The sequence below is a fragment of the Camelus ferus genome, chromosome 16 (genome assembly GCF_009834535.1).
Source record: "Camelus ferus isolate YT-003-E chromosome 16, BCGSAC_Cfer_1.0, whole genome shotgun sequence".
Lineage (NCBI taxonomy): Eukaryota > Metazoa > Chordata > Mammalia > Artiodactyla > Camelidae > Camelus > Camelus ferus.
In genome coordinates, this window is record NC_045711.1 from 38665988 (window position 1) to 38683167 (window position 17180).

Here is a 17180-nt window from a genome sequence, read left to right on the forward strand (position 1 = left end):
TGGGCACTCAATAAATGATGGTTGAAAGAATGAATGAATGCCATGAACAAAAGACTGAATGTCTCGGAGCTGGTACTGCACCTCAAGTCTACATTTATGGCACCAGACACAGAATAACGTGTAAATTTTGACAAATTTATTGTAACTTTGGAAGCGTGGGTTTTTAGCGGCCCAACGCCAGTAGCTGCTGGAGGCCACAGAAACCGTTTCAGAAACGTGGGAGGCGGGGCTTGCGCCTGCTCCGACCACACCCTCTAGCTTACAAATACTTCCGTCTGTGGACCCGCCCCCTCTAGCCCAAATTGTAACTCTGATTGGTAATCTCTCTGACCCGTCCGAACACATCAGCAACTATTGGGTCAACTGCTGAACCCGGGTGGCGCACTTCCTGGCTCTGGGAACGCGGAGCGGACGTAGGCTTGCCGCCATTGCGTCGCGAGAAAGCGGCCGTCTGTGTGAGGGGTTTGGGGGTGCGTGCCGTGCTTTAAGGGCCGGGCAGCGGGAGGCACAGGGGTCCGGATTGAGCGGCCGGAGGGATCGGGCGGGGCTGGGCGCACTCTGAGCCAGGCGGGACTGCAGGCCGGGTGTCTCGACGTGTTCCTGCTGCGACTCTTGCGGGCCCAGGCCCTGGCCCTGTTCGTCGTTAATTTTTTTCTTCCGTCGCTCCTCAGATTCTCCGGGCATGGCCGGAGTATTTCCTTACCGAGGGCCGGGTAACCCGGTGCCCGGCCCTTTAGCCCCGCTGCCAGACTACATGTCGGAGGAGAAGCTGCAGGAGAAAGGTTAAGAAAGCGTGCGGGAGCGGCGCCTGGGGGCGGGTGTACGCGTGCGCGCAGAGGGTTTGAACACTTTCCCCGTTTGGCAAGTGTCAAAACATTAGGTCTTAGTACCCTTAGTAGCTCTCATTTATTTTTTCACCTAATTAAGTCTTTAAAACCGTCTACATAAAAAATAAAAGTCTGTGTCATTTGCAGACACTAATCCAAACAATGGGGATACTATAGCAGTGCAGACAAAAACCTCTGCCCTTACAGGGTTTGAATTGCAATGAGGAAGACAGTAAAAAGAAAACTTTAAAATGTTGTAACAAAAATGCCAGGCGATGATAAATGGGAAGAAGAAAAAAAATAAAGCAGAGCGACTCGACAGGAGAATTGTTAGGTGCTGCTCCCACTGGATGCCCGCCCTCTGTCATACATCCTGACAGGAGTTTACCCTAGGGCAAGAGGTGAGGGTGATTAGGCTAAAGGTGTGCAGTCCTTTAAACTGAGGTGTCCTTGTAGCCCGAAAATGGCAGCAGTTGCAGGCCAAGCGTTATGCGGAAAAGCGGAAGTTTGGGTTTGTGGACGCTCAGAAAGAAGACATGCCTCCAGAACATGTCAGGAAGATCATTCGAGACCATGGAGACATGACCAACAGGAAGTTTCGCCACGACAAAAGGGTCTACCTGGGGTAAGGAGCATCCTGGAATTAATGGAGTTTAGCCCCTTTCCCATTTCCCTGCCCCGTAAATTGCAGTGTGGATAGCTGCTATGCCATTTTGGAACTTTAATCTTCTGTGACAGCTTATCTTGATGGTTATCAAGGAAGACAGAAAACTACTAGGATTCTGTCATAATTTCCAGATCTTCTAGTGATGTTTTTTATTGCCTTGATTTTTCTTCCTGATCTAAGACTGGAGCTTTTAATTTGTCCTGTTGATACTATAAGATGTCTCTGTCTTTGAACTGGTTGAAGCCCAGAGTAAGATATCTTGTGCATTCTTGTGATCTTCAAGTTCAGGGGTAGTTAACTCTTGCAGTCTGTGTTCTGTTGTGTTTCTGTGTCCCCCAGCTGACTGAGTACAGGTAGAGGTACAAGTGCCCTACCAAATTCCTTTTCCATTTTGATGCAAAAATGTTAGCTACTTAATAAGACAGCCATGGAAGTTTTGTTTATTTCAAAAATATTTTTGAGAACTGCTAAGTGCCAGGGATATAGCAGTGAGCAGAAAGTAATGCCCTTTCTGGTGCTCACAGTCTAGTGACATAACAGATATGAGACAAATGGCTACAATAAAAATAAAATAAATTACTTATGGAAAGATACAGAGAGACTAGAATGTGATATAGCCTAAAGGCTGTCTTTAGGGGAAGAGCTATTTAAAGGGACTGAAACCTAGTATTGTGGGAGAGTTAAGTTTAAGAAGAAGAATAGCACAATTGGAGGTGGGGAGGCAGAGTTCCTGATCGTGAAGGACCTGTGTACTGAGTTTGGGAGTCTGGGCTAAAAGGCAGAGTTTTCTGTGGAATGTGTTACTCTGATACCTTGTGGCTTCTCTTCCTGGAACAGGTAGAACACCTTGTCATTTCTAATCATCTGTCTTCCTGTTATTGCAGTGCCCTGAAGTACATGCCCCATGCTGTCCTCAAACTCCTGGAAAACATGCCTATGCCTTGGGAGCAGATTCGAGATGTGCCTGTGTTGTACCACATCACTGGAGCCATTTCCTTTGTCAATGAGATTCCCTGGGTCATTGAGCCTGTCTACATCTCCCAGTGGGGGTGAGAAGGCCTAGGATATGGTGTGTGGTGGTGGTGGTTGGGGGGCATTGGGTTGGAAACCATTATGCAACATTGTTGACTTCCAGGTCAATGTGGATTATGATGCGTCGAGAAAAGAGAGACAGGCGGCATTTCAAGAGGATGCGTTTCCCCCCTTTTGATGATGAGGAGCCACCTTTGGACTATGCTGACAACATCCTAGATGTTGAGCCGCTGGAGGCCATTCAGCTAGAGCTGGACCCTGAGGAGGATGCCCCTGTGTTGGACTGGTTCTATGACCACCAGCCTTTGAGAGACAGCCGGAAGTGAGTGATGGTTGGAGTTAACCACTCCTGTGAGAGTTTTAGAACTCCAGAAGGAATCCTGGGAGAGCAACAGGTAGTATGGCTTGGCTAGCGGGTATACCTGCCTGACGTGCGTCTCTGTTTTTTCCTAGATACGTGAATGGCTCCACTTACCAGCGCTGGCAGTTCACGCTGCCCATGATGTCTACTCTCTACCGCTTGGCCAATCAGCTCCTAACAGACTTGGTAGATGACAACTACTTCTATCTGTTTGATCTGAAGGCCTTTTTCACCTCGAAGGCACTCAATATGGCCATCCCTGGAGGCCCCAAATTTGAACCTCTTGTCCGAGACATCAACCTACAGTAAGTTGCAGAGAATTGAAATTTTAGGCACTTTGGGTTAAGTAAAATCTAATCTTGATCCTTAAGATCCCATTGTAGTTTCCAGTCTCCCCAGCTAGTCTGCTTATCTTTGACTTTGTATCCTAGGGATGAAGACTGGAATGAATTCAATGATATTAACAAGATCATCATCCGGCAGCCTATCCGTACTGAGTACAAGATTGCTTTTCCTTACTTATACAACAACCTTCCACATCATGTCCACCTCACTTGGTGAGAAAACTCGAACACAGCTGTGGGATAGGAGAAGGCTGTCATTTAGGTTGGGCCAGGGCAGGAGAACCTTGGCTGACTCTTCTTTCATTTTAGGTACCACACTCCTAATGTTGTGTTCATCAAAACTGAGGATCCTGATTTGCCAGCTTTCTACTTTGATCCTTTGATCAACCCAATTTCCCATAGACACTCTGTCAAGGTGAGAGGAAAGACATTTTTTTTACCTTATTTTAAAATTTTAGTTTTTAAATTGTAAAATAAATATAGGCCATATTACAGAAAGCTTACAAAATAAAGAAGAAAAAAACAGCATACCACTGTCCAAACACAGTGATTTTAATCCCTTTGATGAATTCAGGGAAGGCACATTGACCTCAACTTTTCCAAAAGAAATTTCGTGACTGGATGGAAGCATTACTAGATAAAAATTCAGCCAGAGGGAGACATGTTTTCCATCTTTAAATGTTCCCTTTGAGCAAAAGCTAATTTGGGAGTTCAGCATGTGACTCAAACCAAGGTATTGGTATTATCTTGGTTTCTGTGGTATCCATCTGGGCTTTATCATTACTCCCCTGGGACTCTCCATGTAGCCTTATTCTGGTCCGTTTCCAATGTGTTCTCTTTTCTTTAATCCTTTTTGGACCTATAATTTACTACCACACAATTCATCCATTTGAAGTGTACACTTTGTTGGTTTTTAGTTTCTTTACACAGTTGTGCAACTGTCACCACAGGTAATTTTAGAACATTTTTCGTTACCTCAAAGAGCAGCCTCATACCCATACAGTAGTCACTCTCTATTTCCCTTGAACCTCCCTTACCTAGGCAACGAGTAATCTGTTCTGTCTCTATAGATTTGCCTATTCTGGACATTTCATATAAATGGAATCGTGCAGTACGTGGCCTTTTGTGACTGGCTCCTTACATTTAGAATAATGTTTTTGCTCTTGATCTATGTTCCAATATATTCTTAACATGAACAGATCTTCCCTAAGCCCAGTTTTTGGACCTTGGCAGGAGGTGATTGCAGTGTTTACCTTTTCTGGTATTGGGGCTCCTCTGGGAGGCCTTGGGTGGTGAGGCAGTTGGGGTGTGAGGAGTATCTTGCTTGCTTTCTTGGTTGGTCCTGCCTTGATCTCTGCTCCCTTGGCCCCATTTGCCCTGGTCCTTCAGGGCTTCTCTTGTCAGGCGGCCCAGTTTCCATGGTAGATGTAGCCACTGTGCTTGGCCCCAGAGAGTTTCCCTCTCATCCCAGGTCTCTGCCCAGTTCAGCAGGAGCTAAACCCTTGGGGTTTCTTCTTTCAGAGCCAAGAACCATTGCCAGATGATGATGAAGAGTTTGAGCTCCCCGAGTTTGTGGAGCCCTTCTTAAAGGATACACCCCTCTACACAGACAATACAGCCAATGGCATCGCCCTGCTCTGGGCCCCACGACCCTTTAACCTACGCTCTGGTCGCACCCGCCGGGCCCTAGACATCCCCCTTGTCAAGAACTGGTAAGGCTGCTACCTGGGGGGATGGTCGTGGATGTATAGGCAGAAAGACTTGAGCTAGGTGGGTGTACAGCCTTCATCAGAGAGGTTGGAAGGAGAGATCTGAGGGCTTGTTTTTTCAGGTATCGGGAGCATTGTCCTGCTGGGCAGCCCGTGAAAGTGAGGGTCTCCTACCAGAAGCTGCTTAAGTACTATGTGCTGAATGCCCTGAAGCACCGGCCCCCTAAAGCCCAGAAGAAGCGGTGAGGTGCTCTAGGGCCCGTGCTTAGCCTCCTTTTGTTCTGAAGGTAATCAGGAGGCTAACTCTTGACTCCTTCTCACCCCAGGTATCTGTTCCGCTCCTTCAAAGCCACCAAATTCTTTCAGTCTACAAAGCTTGACTGGGTGGAAGTGGGGCTACAGGTTTGCCGCCAGGGCTACAACATGCTCAACCTTCTCATTCACCGCAAAAATCTCAACTACCTGCACCTGGATTACAACTTCAACCTGAAGCCTGTCAAGACGCTCACCACCAAGGTATCTGCAAGGGACCTCAAGGGTCCCCTGGGCTTGAGGGATGGACTCTGGCCCCTGAGGAAGGCAGACATCAGTCTGGACCATTGCTGACTAATGTTTCTGTTGTTGGCATCTTCTCCAGGAAAGAAAGAAATCTCGTTTTGGGAATGCTTTCCATCTGTGTCGGGAAGTTCTGCGTTTAACTAAGCTGGTGGTGGACAGTCATGTGCAGTATCGATTGGGCAATGTGGATGCCTTCCAGGTGAGGCTAGGAATCCCCAGTCCCTGCCCCAGGTGGGGATGCTGGGTGAAGCCTGTGCTGATTGTGGAGCTGGCTCTAGCTTAAAGCCTAATAGGGCAATTGTGTTGCAGCTGGCAGATGGATTGCAGTATATCTTTGCCCATGTGGGGCAGCTGACGGGCATGTACCGATATAAATACAAGCTGATGCGGCAGATTCGCATGTGCAAGGACCTGAAGCATCTCATCTATTACCGCTTCAATACGGTAGGACCGTGCCCTTGTACGTTCATTTTCTCAGATACCTTTCAATTTTTACAGAGTCAGGGCTCTTTTCAGGGATCTGTTTAGAGAGAGAGTCTAAGTGTTTTCATTACTGCCCTCACCTTGTGAATCTCAACACTTCCCCCCAAAAGCCCATTTTTAGGTCTAACTAGGGAATCTCAGTTACTGATTTCTTCTTTATTCTATTTCAGATATTGAGGTCTCAGAGTTTCCTTTTTTTCCCTTCACTGCTGTATATGTGCTCCTTGCCCCACCACTGCCCAGTTTTTTGTAGTTGTCTAAATGAATTGCTAACTTGTATTCTTGACTTCTGCTTGGTATCCTAGGGCCCTGTAGGGAAGGGCCCTGGCTGTGGCTTCTGGGCTGCTGGCTGGCGGGTCTGGCTGTTTTTCATGCGTGGCATCACGCCTTTATTGGAACGATGGCTGGGCAACCTCCTAGCCCGGCAGTTTGAAGGTGAGTGGTTTTCTCTGTGTCCGTCTTCTCCCATTTTGGCTTTAAAAATAGATCATTTGTGTTCTTGTCCTGTCCCCTGCCCTTGTTTGAGACTGAGAATCACTTTCTGCTAGATTACCTCTAAGGCCCATTCTCCAGTGAGTCTGAGCTAGTGTTATGTTTCTTGGGCTTTGCTCTATAGTCTTGAGGCTGTTGGGCATTTAAAGGATAAAAATCCCTCAGAAGCATAGTTGTGAGTGTCTGAGACATCTTGTCTTGCATGCACTGGATGCTTTGTTTATACTTACTGATTTCATTGTATCCATGGTTAACGGTGGGCCACAAGAGTAGAGACTCATTAGAAGCAATGAATCTTGCTTTTAATCACTTTCATTTCTAGGCCGACACTCGAAGGGGGTGGCAAAGACCGTAACAAAGCAGCGAGTGGAGTCTCATTTTGACCTGGAACTTCGGGCAGCTGTGATGCATGACATTCTGGACATGATGCCTGAGGGGATCAAACAGAACAAGGCCCGGACAATCCTGCAGCACCTCAGTGAAGCTTGGCGCTGCTGGAAGGCCAACATTCCCTGGAAGGTGGGTGTCTCCCCAACTCAGGAGGCATGGAGCTCATCTTCCTGGGCTTAGGATTACCACTTTGGACCACCTTAGGCCATGTGGCTCCCATCACTTTCCTATTGTGCTTTTTGCACTTCAGGTCCCTGGGCTGCCAACACCTATAGAGAACATGATCCTTCGATACGTGAAGGCCAAGGCTGACTGGTGGACCAACACTGCTCACTACAACCGAGAACGGATCCGCCGTGGGGCCACTGTAGACAAGACTGTGTGTAAAAAGAACCTGGGCCGCCTCACTCGGCTCTACCTGAAGGCCGAACAGGAGCGGCAGCACAACTACCTGAAGGTTGGGCCATGTAGGCTGGGCTGGGGGTTGAGGGGTGGGCAGGAGGGTGGATTGCAAAGTTGGGACCATGGCTTGTCCTGGAGGGATTGGGCTACAGTGGGAAGCTCATTCTCATGTCCATCTTGCAGGACGGTCCTTACATTACAGCAGAGGAGGCGGTGGCAGTGTATACCACCACTGTGCATTGGCTGGAAAGCCGTAGGTTCTCACCCATCCCATTCCCCCCACTCTCCTACAAGCACGACACCAAGTTGCTCATCTTGGCCTTGGAGCGGCTCAAAGAAGCTTACAGGTGAGGAGTAGACAGGTTCCTGTGGGAAGGTCAGAGTCCAAAGAAAGAAGGCTTAGCCTCAGTGCTTTCTGGGCTTGGCTTCCTCTTGGTTTTCCCACTCACCTGTTCTTTTACCTTGTCAGTGTGAAGTCTCGGTTAAACCAGTCTCAGAGAGAGGAGTTAGGTCTGATCGAGCAAGCCTATGACAACCCCCATGAGGCGCTGTCCCGCATCAAGCGTCACCTCCTCACTCAGAGAGCCTTTAAAGAAGTGAGTGAGATGCCCCCATTTTCTTTAAACTGTGTTATTCATTCTTGGTGCCCAGGGTGGCAGGTCGCCTCAGGTGATTAATGAATTGATGTGAGCCAGCTCCCTTGTCCCACAGGTCGGCATTGAGTTCATGGATCTCTATAGCCACCTGGTGCCAGTGTACGATGTGGAGCCACTGGAGAAGATAACTGATGCCTACCTGGACCAGTACCTGTGGTATGAAGCTGACAAGCGCCGCCTCTTCCCACCCTGGATCAAGCCTGCTGACACGGAACCACCACCTCTGCTTGTTTACAAGTGGTGTCAAGGTAAAGCTTTTCTGGAATTGCCCCTGAGGAAGGAAGGTGAATTGAGATCTACTTCAAAATTCTCATCTAGGCAGTCTAGTTAGTTTACTGTCTTGGAGCATGGTAGCAAGGAAAACAGTGTTGGTCATAAACTGAACAAAGCTGACTCTCCTAGCAATCCAGGTGACTGAATGGAGTGGTTGTGTGATTGGGTTATGAACATGGTGGCTACCGTAGGCACTAGTTTTGAAAGGGAATTTCTAACCTACTGAAGACCTGTCTTGTCTGCTCCTCAGGCATTAATAACCTGCAGGACGTGTGGGAGACAAGTGAGGGCGAGTGCAACGTCATGCTGGAGTCCCGATTTGAGAAGATGTATGAGAAGATCGACTTGACCCTGCTTAATCGGCTGCTGCGCCTTATCGTGGACCACAACATAGCTGACTACATGACAGCCAAGAACAACGTCGTCATCAACTATAAGGTGGGTCTGGGGGGCAGGGTAGCAAGGACTAAGGGGAGGGGTGGTTGGCCCACTACTTTGGGATTTGCTGAGGGGAGGACAAAAGAGGATGGGCCCTGGAGAAGCCTGGGACACGGCCGTGGTTACAAGTTGTAAGTCTCTTTCTAGGACATGAACCATACGAATTCATATGGGATCATCAGAGGCCTGCAGTTTGCCTCATTCATTGTGCAGTACTACGGCCTGGTGATGGATTTGCTTGTGTTGGGATTGCACCGGGCCAGTGAGATGGCTGGGCCCCCTCAGATGCCAAACGATTTTCTCAGTTTCCAAGACATAGCCACCGAGGCTGCCCATCCCATCCGTCTCTTCTGCAGATACATCGACCGTATCCATATTTTCTTCAGGTGAGGGCTTGCCTGGACTCTTGTCCCTGCAGGATGTTGAGATCTATGTCCAGCCTCCGGCAGCGGCTGTTGTACCTGAGTTGACTTGCTGCTGGGTTGGGGCTCTAAGGTAGAATGAAGTCCTGTGAGTAGGGTAGGGGTTGGGGTTGGCCCCTGTCTATGGAGTCATAGGTCTCATGAGATCCCAGTGTACTTGGGCCTCAGCAGTGCTCCTTGTCTGGTGTAGGTTCACAGCAGATGAGGCTCGGGACCTGATCCAGCGTTACCTGACAGAGCACCCTGACCCCAACAATGAAAACATCGTTGGCTATAATAACAAGAAGTGCTGGCCCCGAGACGCCCGCATGCGCCTCATGAAGCATGATGTCAACCTGTGAGTCTTAAGCTGGGGCTGTGGGAGCTGGAAGGATGTCAGCCTGAGGGACCCGGAGGACAATTAGAGGGAATTTATGATTTGGTGTCCTGGGTGGGAGGAGGTACTCTGTCGGGATTTCATGAGTCTGGCCTTTGAAGGGAAATTCCTTCCAGGAGACTGATGTGACTCTGTGTTCTCTGTGGGCAGGGGTCGGGCAGTGTTCTGGGACATCAAGAACCGTCTGCCACGCTCAGTGACTACAGTTCAGTGGGAGAACAGCTTTGTGTCCGTGTACAGTAAAGACAACCCCAACCTGCTGTTTAACATGTGTGGTTTTGAGTGCCGCATCCTGCCTAAGTGCCGCACCAGCTATGAGGAGTTCACCCACAAGGATGGGGTGTGGAACCTACAGAATGAGGTACAGCCTGGGCGGGGAGCCAGGAGTAGATTACTACCCTGTACCTCCCAGGTAGGCTGGGGTGCGGAACACCACATACCTTTTCACTGTCAGTCGGTTGAGCCTTGCTGGGAGGGTAGGACTTAGTGGTGGTCAGGGTTGGTTCTTGTTCCTGGGGCAGGCAGTTCCAGAGACAGTTAACCTTGACCTTGTGGTTTAGGTTACTAAGGAGCGGACAGCTCAGTGTTTCCTGCGTGTGGATGATGAGTCAATGCAGCGCTTCCACAACCGTGTGCGTCAAATTCTGATGGCCTCTGGCTCCACCACCTTCACCAAGGTATACATGGCAGTCACGACCGTCTTGCCTGCTTTGCTCTCCTTTCTTCCCAGCTTTGTTCAGTGTGCCAGTCTCCATGCTTTATGGTGCAGCAGCTTGGAGTGTCAGGTCACCTCACAGTTGTTTTCTGAGAATTCCCTGTAGGAATTCTATAGCCCATGTCTAAGTAGTTGTGATGATTTTAGATTAAGGTAAGAGTAGAAGTTGGATTCTTTAATTTGAACAAAAATCACCGTCTTTGCATTTTTCCTGGGGCTTGTTACCAAGTCATATAGGTCATCTTTTGACCAGCAACATAGTGTGTATATTAAAAAGCAAGTGTAACTAGCAATCTGAGTGTTGTTTCCCCATAAGCTGCTTCCAAAGGCCCAGTTGAAGGCAGCTGGAATTGAGAAAGAATAATATGAGGATTTGTTAACTGTGTGTACTTAAGTTTTTGCGAGGTATAAAAAATTGCCTGCTCCTTCTGCTGTCTTTCCATCCCACCAGTGGTACCATGCACGTCCTGTCCTGGCTGATGCTCTCAGGAGCATCAGTAGTGCCAAAAAGAGAAGGAGATGCTAGGTTCTTATTAGGTTGCATTCCAAAGTCATTGTCCAGTTTCTGACTGTGATGATGAGGCAAGGTTACACTGGAGAATTTGAAATCATTGCTGATCACAGAGCTGGGAAAATTGTGAACTCCACAGGCAGGTTAGACAAGTGTGATGGTGTGACCAGCCCTGGATTTGATGTACAACTCAAAGATCTAGAAAAGTGGCAGAGTAATCTGCTCTTGCCCCATCAGTTTGGTTTCATTGTGCTGACAACTTCAGCTGGCTTCGTGGACCACAAGAAGCAAGATAGAAAAACACACAGGAAAATCGTCGGATTCTTTTTCTAGAAATATAATACATACATAGAAAAAAAATGCCTCAACAGATTTTTTTTTTTTTTAAATCACCTGATCCTGGTTTCTCTTAAAATAACTCTTAACTGTAGCATTTTCTCTCCTTCTGGCCTTCGTATTGCTTTGACTATGCAGTGTATAAAGAAGGCTTGAAATTTTTCAGTAATGCTTCTGTTAAGGATACCTTTTTTTTAAAATCTAGTGTTCTTTTCCTGAAATCCCCCATGATACTTTTTTTTGGAGTGTAGTGCAAGGAAAAGTGTTTTGTCTTCTTAGGTTGGTGTATATCCTTCAATGATCAGATAACAGGAATTACATAATTCATTCATTCCATTGGTGTTTGTTGACAGCCACTGTATTCAGTGCATTACACACACAGCATGTGAAGAGAGTCACTGCCTTCCTTAATCTCAGTACCTGGTTGGAGAGACATGTGTAGTCAAGAGAACTACACTGTGATGTGGTAATTTGTAGAGCTCTTGTGTTATTTGGGAATCTGTGAGAGCACTCTGGTTAATGACTAGTCCAGTCTGGAAGAGAGAGAGAGAAAGACTTTCTGAAAGAAATAACGTGTGAGTAGTGGGTAAGGGAAGGCATTCTTGCAGCCAGAGGTGTGAAGGGGTAACTGGCATGTTGTATGTGGGGCTCTGAAAAGTTCAAGGTTTACTGGAGTAAATTGTGGAATTGGGACTTAGGAGATGGAGGCTGGATAAACGAGTTAGATCATGGAGGACATTACATGCCTCTGTAAGAATCCTATAAGGGTCTTAAACATGGGAATGACTTCCAGATTTCTGTGGGAGGCGGTTCACTCGTGCAGCTGTGGGGAAGTTGGATCCAGAAGAATAGAGTGGGAGATCAGGTTTGGGGGCTACTGCTGAAGTCCAGAGAAAAAGGATGAGAGCAGGGGACGTAGTGGTAGGGACAGGGGAACATATTTGGTAAGTAGTTGGCAGGTAAAGTCAGCAGAGCTTCATTTTGGTGGGATGCCAGAGGGAAAGGAAGTCAAAGGAACATTCAGTTTTTGGCATGGGTGACTAGGTGGATGTTGGTGCCACCAACTGGAAGACTGCAGGAAGAAGAGCAGGTTTAAGAGAGAAGATAAATTAGTTTAGGGTGGGATTTTAAAAGTTTGAAGTTCCTGAGAACATCCATATAGAGGTTCTAGAAGATACTTATTTATATCATATTTCTTTAATTCCAAGATAAATACATAATATGTGTGTGTGTATTTTTTCCCGCTTAGTGGTTCCTCTTAGTTTTGATGAAAAGTATTACAAGTTTGAATCTCCAGGGGGAGAAATGAGGTAAGAAATTAAGAGCAGTTTGGGGGAACTAAGAAAGTTCCTATAGGATGTCCAGGTGGAGATAACTTTGCAATCTGAAGCTTGGAGATGTCTGGGTTGAAATGTAGATTTAGAAGTCTGTCAGCATAAAGGAGATGGTTGAAAGCTCCAGAGTGAGCGAGACTATCCAGGGATAGTGTAAGGAGTACGAAGAGCAGAGGGAGGAGTTTGGAACCATAGGGAACACTGAGCAGCAGTGTGGCCAGACTGGGAGAGTACCGGGCCCTGGGCTCCAAGCCCAGGAGCTGGGACGGGCACTTAACAGTGTCAGTTGCCTAAGAGCATTTCAGTCAGATAAGGCCTGACAAGTATCCATTGGATTTGGCCGTCAGGACGTCATTGGTGACCTTAGCAAGAGCTGTTTCAGAAATAGTGGGGATAGACGCCAGGATGCAGTGGGTGAGGCTTTATGGGAAGTGAGGGAGTGGAGACAGCAAGGACTGTCAGTTTGCCAGAGCTAGAGGAGGAGGAGGGACTTTAGATGCCACCTAGAGGGAGATGGAAGTCAAGGCAGGTATCTTTAAATGGAAGTACCTGGAGTGTGTGTATAGTAAGGAGCCAATAGTGGTCCAGAGTGCAGCAGAGAAGTGTGATGAGTGATGGAATGGTGTCCCCGCGGCACGGGTAGAGTAAAGGGCAAGCAGAGGGAAGCATCCTCTGAACCTGGTAGAAAAGAGGCTAGCAGACTTGTGAATGTAGATAAGTTTAACAAGAAGTTATTAAAAATCTTGAATTTTTCAGCTTTTCCTGGGCTGGAGTGAGGGGCACAGGGGGTGTGATATGATTTGAAGAAACCGTGCTCTGAGGATTCCAAGAGATTGAAGACGGCTGTGAGGAGCATGAACCCTTCGCAGGAGCACTCAGCTCCTTGGCGTCGCGCTGGATAAGGTGGATAGGTTATAGTGCTGATTTAGGATTGGCTCTCGTGGAGTGGTAAGGGACTGGGTGCAGGGAAATCAAGGGTACTGGTCCCCATAGGAATTGGAGATAATGGGAGGAGAGAGAAGGAAGAGACCGGAGAGGCCGTTGGCCTTGGGAAACGATGCAGGGATCGAGGGAATAGATGTGTGAGAGGTAAGAGCCTGAGTAATGGGGGAATGTCAGAGGTTAGGAAGGCAGTTTATTATAGTGTTTAGAATAATGGATTCTGGAGTCAAATTGGGTTCAGGTCATAACTATGCCACATTACTAGTTAGGACCTGAGTTAAGTCACCCACCCATTCAGGGCCTCAATTCCCTCATCCGTAAAAGGGGGACACTGATACAATGCCACCTAGCTCAGAGGGCTTTTGTGCCCATTAAATGAGGCTTATAGTAAGCTGTATTACTCAACAGATTGCTTAATACATGTTTGCTCTCATTGATTAGAGGGATCAGAGATTATGATCAGATAGTAGAATACTGAAATTTGTTTCCTGAAATGTGTTAAGATAAAGCAGTTCAGTAATAAAATTTCTTGGTCTTTTAAGGTTAATAATGGGGAAATCTCTAGTAGGCCTAGAGGTGGCTGGCCTTACGGCCCTTTTCTTGCCCTGTAAAATTTTCCTTCCTCCTTGGATTCACTTGTGATCATTACTGATACTACCACGCTTTATGTACGTGCAGAACCCTAGCCCAAGCTTGGAGCCAGGACCCCTCTCTTCAGTCCTAGTCGCAGCTATGAAGTAAGACTGGAACATTTAAACAAGGCTTTAATAGGGGCCAGGAGGAATAACAAGAGGAAAACAGAAACACCACAGTAGATGATCTGACTTACAAGGTGCAGCCTGCTTCGTTTCAGTTTATGAAGGACTGTAAAGCCACCTTGCTGCTTATTTCCCTGCCTTCCCACAAATAGCAGTCTCTTTGTCCCCCTCACCAGGGAATCCCTTTAAGAGTGTCTAGATGACATAAAGTATAAAGCCAAAAGGAAGAGACCTCAAGAGAACATCTTTGCCCAGCACTAGGTGTATTTCTCTGTTCTGTCTTGTTTTGACTTTTTACATTATTTGTTTTTTTAAAGAGCAATTTGAGGTTTATAATAATATTGAGAGGAAGGCACAGAGATTTCCCATATAATCCCTACCTTTGTTACATCACTCACCAGAGGGGTACATTTTTTACATAGGATGAACCTTCGTTGATGTATCATAATCACCCAAAGTCCATAGTTTACCTTAGGATTCACTCTTGGTGGTGTATATTCTGTAGGTTTGGACAAATGTATAAGAACACATATCCATCATTAAAAAAGAATATTTTCACTGCCTTAAAAATCCTCCATTCTCTGCCTGTTCATCACCCGTTCCCTACCATACATTAGGGTTTTTTTTTAATTGAAATATAGTTGATTTACAGTGTTGGATACATTTTGTTTTTATTGACATATAGTTGATTTACAATCTTTCAGGCATATGGCAGAGTGATTCAGTTATGCATATACATATGTATACGTGTATTCTTTTTCAGATACTTTTCCATTTTAGGTTATTACAAGATACTGAATATAGTTCCCTGTGCTATATAGTAGGTCCTTGTTGTGTATGTTTTACATATAGTGGTATATATCTGTTAATCCCAAATTTCTAGTTTATCCTCCCCCTATGTTTAGTTTTAAATGGAAAAAAAATCTGTTGTCTAATGTACCATAGTTCAAAATGATACAGTAAAAGTTCCCATTAATTTTTCTACCAGTTATTTTTTTATTTATAGTAAAAAGAAATTAAATACTAACAAAACCCAGAAAACACCCAGAATCCCATCATCCTAAACACCAGTTTTAACTTTTCCACATTCCCTTCCAGGTTGGTCACGTGCTATGATAAGCAAGTTATGTAAATAGAATTTGTTTCTTTTCTGAAGACATAATGTGTGTTAAGTTGTTACCATAGTACCGAGTACATGGAGTTACTCTGTTATTCTCCTTCCTGCCTGCCTTCATCCCCAGGAACTTCTGCTATTCTTAAAGGAATGTGATACTCCCTGGGAATTCATACTTACTCCCTTCCAGGAATAGAGCACTGCTAACTGGAGTGTTCTGTGATACAAATCGTACAGTTGGTGATTCCAAGGACCAAATACAGTCAGAACTTACTAAGCCACAGGGTTGTCCTAGTGAAGTCTATTGCCTGTACTCCCAGATCAAGGCCATTCTGGCCCCTAGCCCTCATTTCTGTAGATCTGTTGCCTTCTTTGTTTGATCTCGAGCACAAGCTAGATGCTCAGTTTTGCTTTGTGATTTAGTTCAGGCTGTTACCTCACCCTGCAATCATTTAGTCTTGTCTGTCTGAATAATAATTCAAGGCTAATTCCAGCCACAGTGATCTTTGACTTCAAAAATTGGCTGGCAAACATAATCCTTTCATTAAAATCTTGATACATCATTTGATATTTTGTGGTTTGCTCTCGTTTCATTGGTATTTTTCTTTTTCTTTCTTTCTTTTTTTTTTTTTTAATGAAGGTCCTGGGGATTGAACCCAGGAAGAACATCATGCATGCTAGGCAGATGCTCTACCACTGAGCTTAACCCTCCCTCTATTGATCTTTTTTAAAGATTAATCTTTTGATTTTCTTGATTTTTATTTTTCTCTTTTATTGATTCTGTTCTTTTGCTTACTTTGGGTTTAATTTGCTGTTAGTTTTCTAGTTTATTAAGATAGAAGTTTACATGATCAACTTTGGACCCTTTTAATGGAAGCATTCAGTGCCATAAATTTCCCTCTAAGCACAGCTTTTGCTGCGTCCCTCAATTTTTGATAGGTTTTTTCATTTTCATCTAGTTTAAAATTTTCTAGTTTCCTTTTTGAGTTCTTCTTTTACCCATAGGTTACTTAGAAGTATAATGTTTAATCTTCAAATACTTGAGGTGCTTTCTAGCTATTTTTCTGTTACTAGTTTCTAATTTAATTATGTTATAGTCAGAAAACATAATCTATATGATCTTAGTTTTTTCAAATGTATTAAAATTTGTTTTATGGTTTAACATATATGGTGACTATCTCATGTGTACTTGAAAAGAATCTGTACTCTGCTATTGTTGAGTTTTACAAATGTCATTTAGGTCCAGTCAGTTGATTGATTGTGTTCAAGTCTTCCTGTATCCTTACTGGTTTTCTGTTTTGTTTTGGGGGTTTTTTTGTTTGTTTTTTTAATTTTTTGGTCTATTTCTATCAGTTGCTGAGAAAGGAGTGTTGGAAATCTCCAACTGCAATTGTGGATTTATTTCAACCCTTTCAGTTTCCTCTTTTTTCTTCTCCTTTTTTTTTTTTTTTGGTCTTCAGAGACACCATTCACTTTGTTAAAGATATCCAGGCATATAACATAAAGCTGCTTGACGTTTTTCCAGAAATTTATATATTTTTTGAGCATGGACGAATGTGTGAAGTTCTCACTGCTCTGATATCTTTTAAATATTTAGTCAAAGTTGGGCAGAACATAATTGACTTGCAGGTGGAAAACCAACAAGGAGTCATCCAGCAGATGAACAGGCTTAGGGCAGTAGGGGGTCATCTTGTTGAGACCAGAATGCAAATGGACAAACTTTTTGTCTAAGGAGCAATATTCTCCTTAGGAGTATGCCAGGTGGAATGCTGTATCATGTACTTGAAGAGACAGCTAGCATTAGAAATGCACTTGACAAGTGGCACACACATAGACATTTCAACAAATAGAAGCAACTCTGTTGATACCTTAGAAAGGAACATGTATTGTTTATACCCTTGGCATAATTGTATGCTTTTTTTTTTTTTTGAGTCTTATGCTTCAAGTCCATTTTTTGCTTTGTATATTTTGAATCTCTGTTATTAGGTACATAATATATTTAGGATTTCTATATCATCTTAATGATTTGACTCCTTAATC

At 45.1% G+C, this 17180-nt stretch overlaps 1 protein-coding gene and 1 pseudogene across 1 annotated transcript in view; both read left to right on the top strand.

Moving 5' to 3' along the window:
• The first annotated feature begins 330 nt into the window (after positions 1-330).
• PRPF8 (pre-mRNA processing factor 8) overlaps positions 331-17180 on the top strand; it is a 29321-nt gene continuing 12471 nt past the window's right edge. The window contains exons 1-24 of the mRNA XM_006184989.2: positions 331-470; positions 672-782; positions 1284-1452; positions 2379-2543; positions 2630-2848; positions 2980-3192; positions 3319-3444; positions 3541-3646; positions 4753-4943; positions 5063-5182; positions 5267-5456; positions 5578-5697; positions 5808-5942; positions 6287-6416; positions 6796-6992; positions 7114-7320; positions 7449-7612; positions 7735-7861; positions 7977-8169; positions 8445-8632; positions 8780-9018; positions 9245-9391; positions 9581-9791; positions 9991-10107. Coding sequence (XP_006185051.1) covers positions 683-782; positions 1284-1452; positions 2379-2543; positions 2630-2848; positions 2980-3192; positions 3319-3444; positions 3541-3646; positions 4753-4943; positions 5063-5182; positions 5267-5456; positions 5578-5697; positions 5808-5942; positions 6287-6416; positions 6796-6992; positions 7114-7320; positions 7449-7612; positions 7735-7861; positions 7977-8169; positions 8445-8632; positions 8780-9018; positions 9245-9391; positions 9581-9791; positions 9991-10107 — 3774 coding nt within the window. The 5' untranslated portion in view covers positions 331-470; positions 672-682. The remainder of the gene's footprint in view (positions 471-671; positions 783-1283; positions 1453-2378; positions 2544-2629; positions 2849-2979; positions 3193-3318; positions 3445-3540; positions 3647-4752; positions 4944-5062; positions 5183-5266; positions 5457-5577; positions 5698-5807; positions 5943-6286; positions 6417-6795; positions 6993-7113; positions 7321-7448; positions 7613-7734; positions 7862-7976; positions 8170-8444; positions 8633-8779; positions 9019-9244; positions 9392-9580; positions 9792-9990; positions 10108-17180) is intronic.
• LOC116669202 lies at positions 10184-14687 on the top strand (annotated as a pseudogene).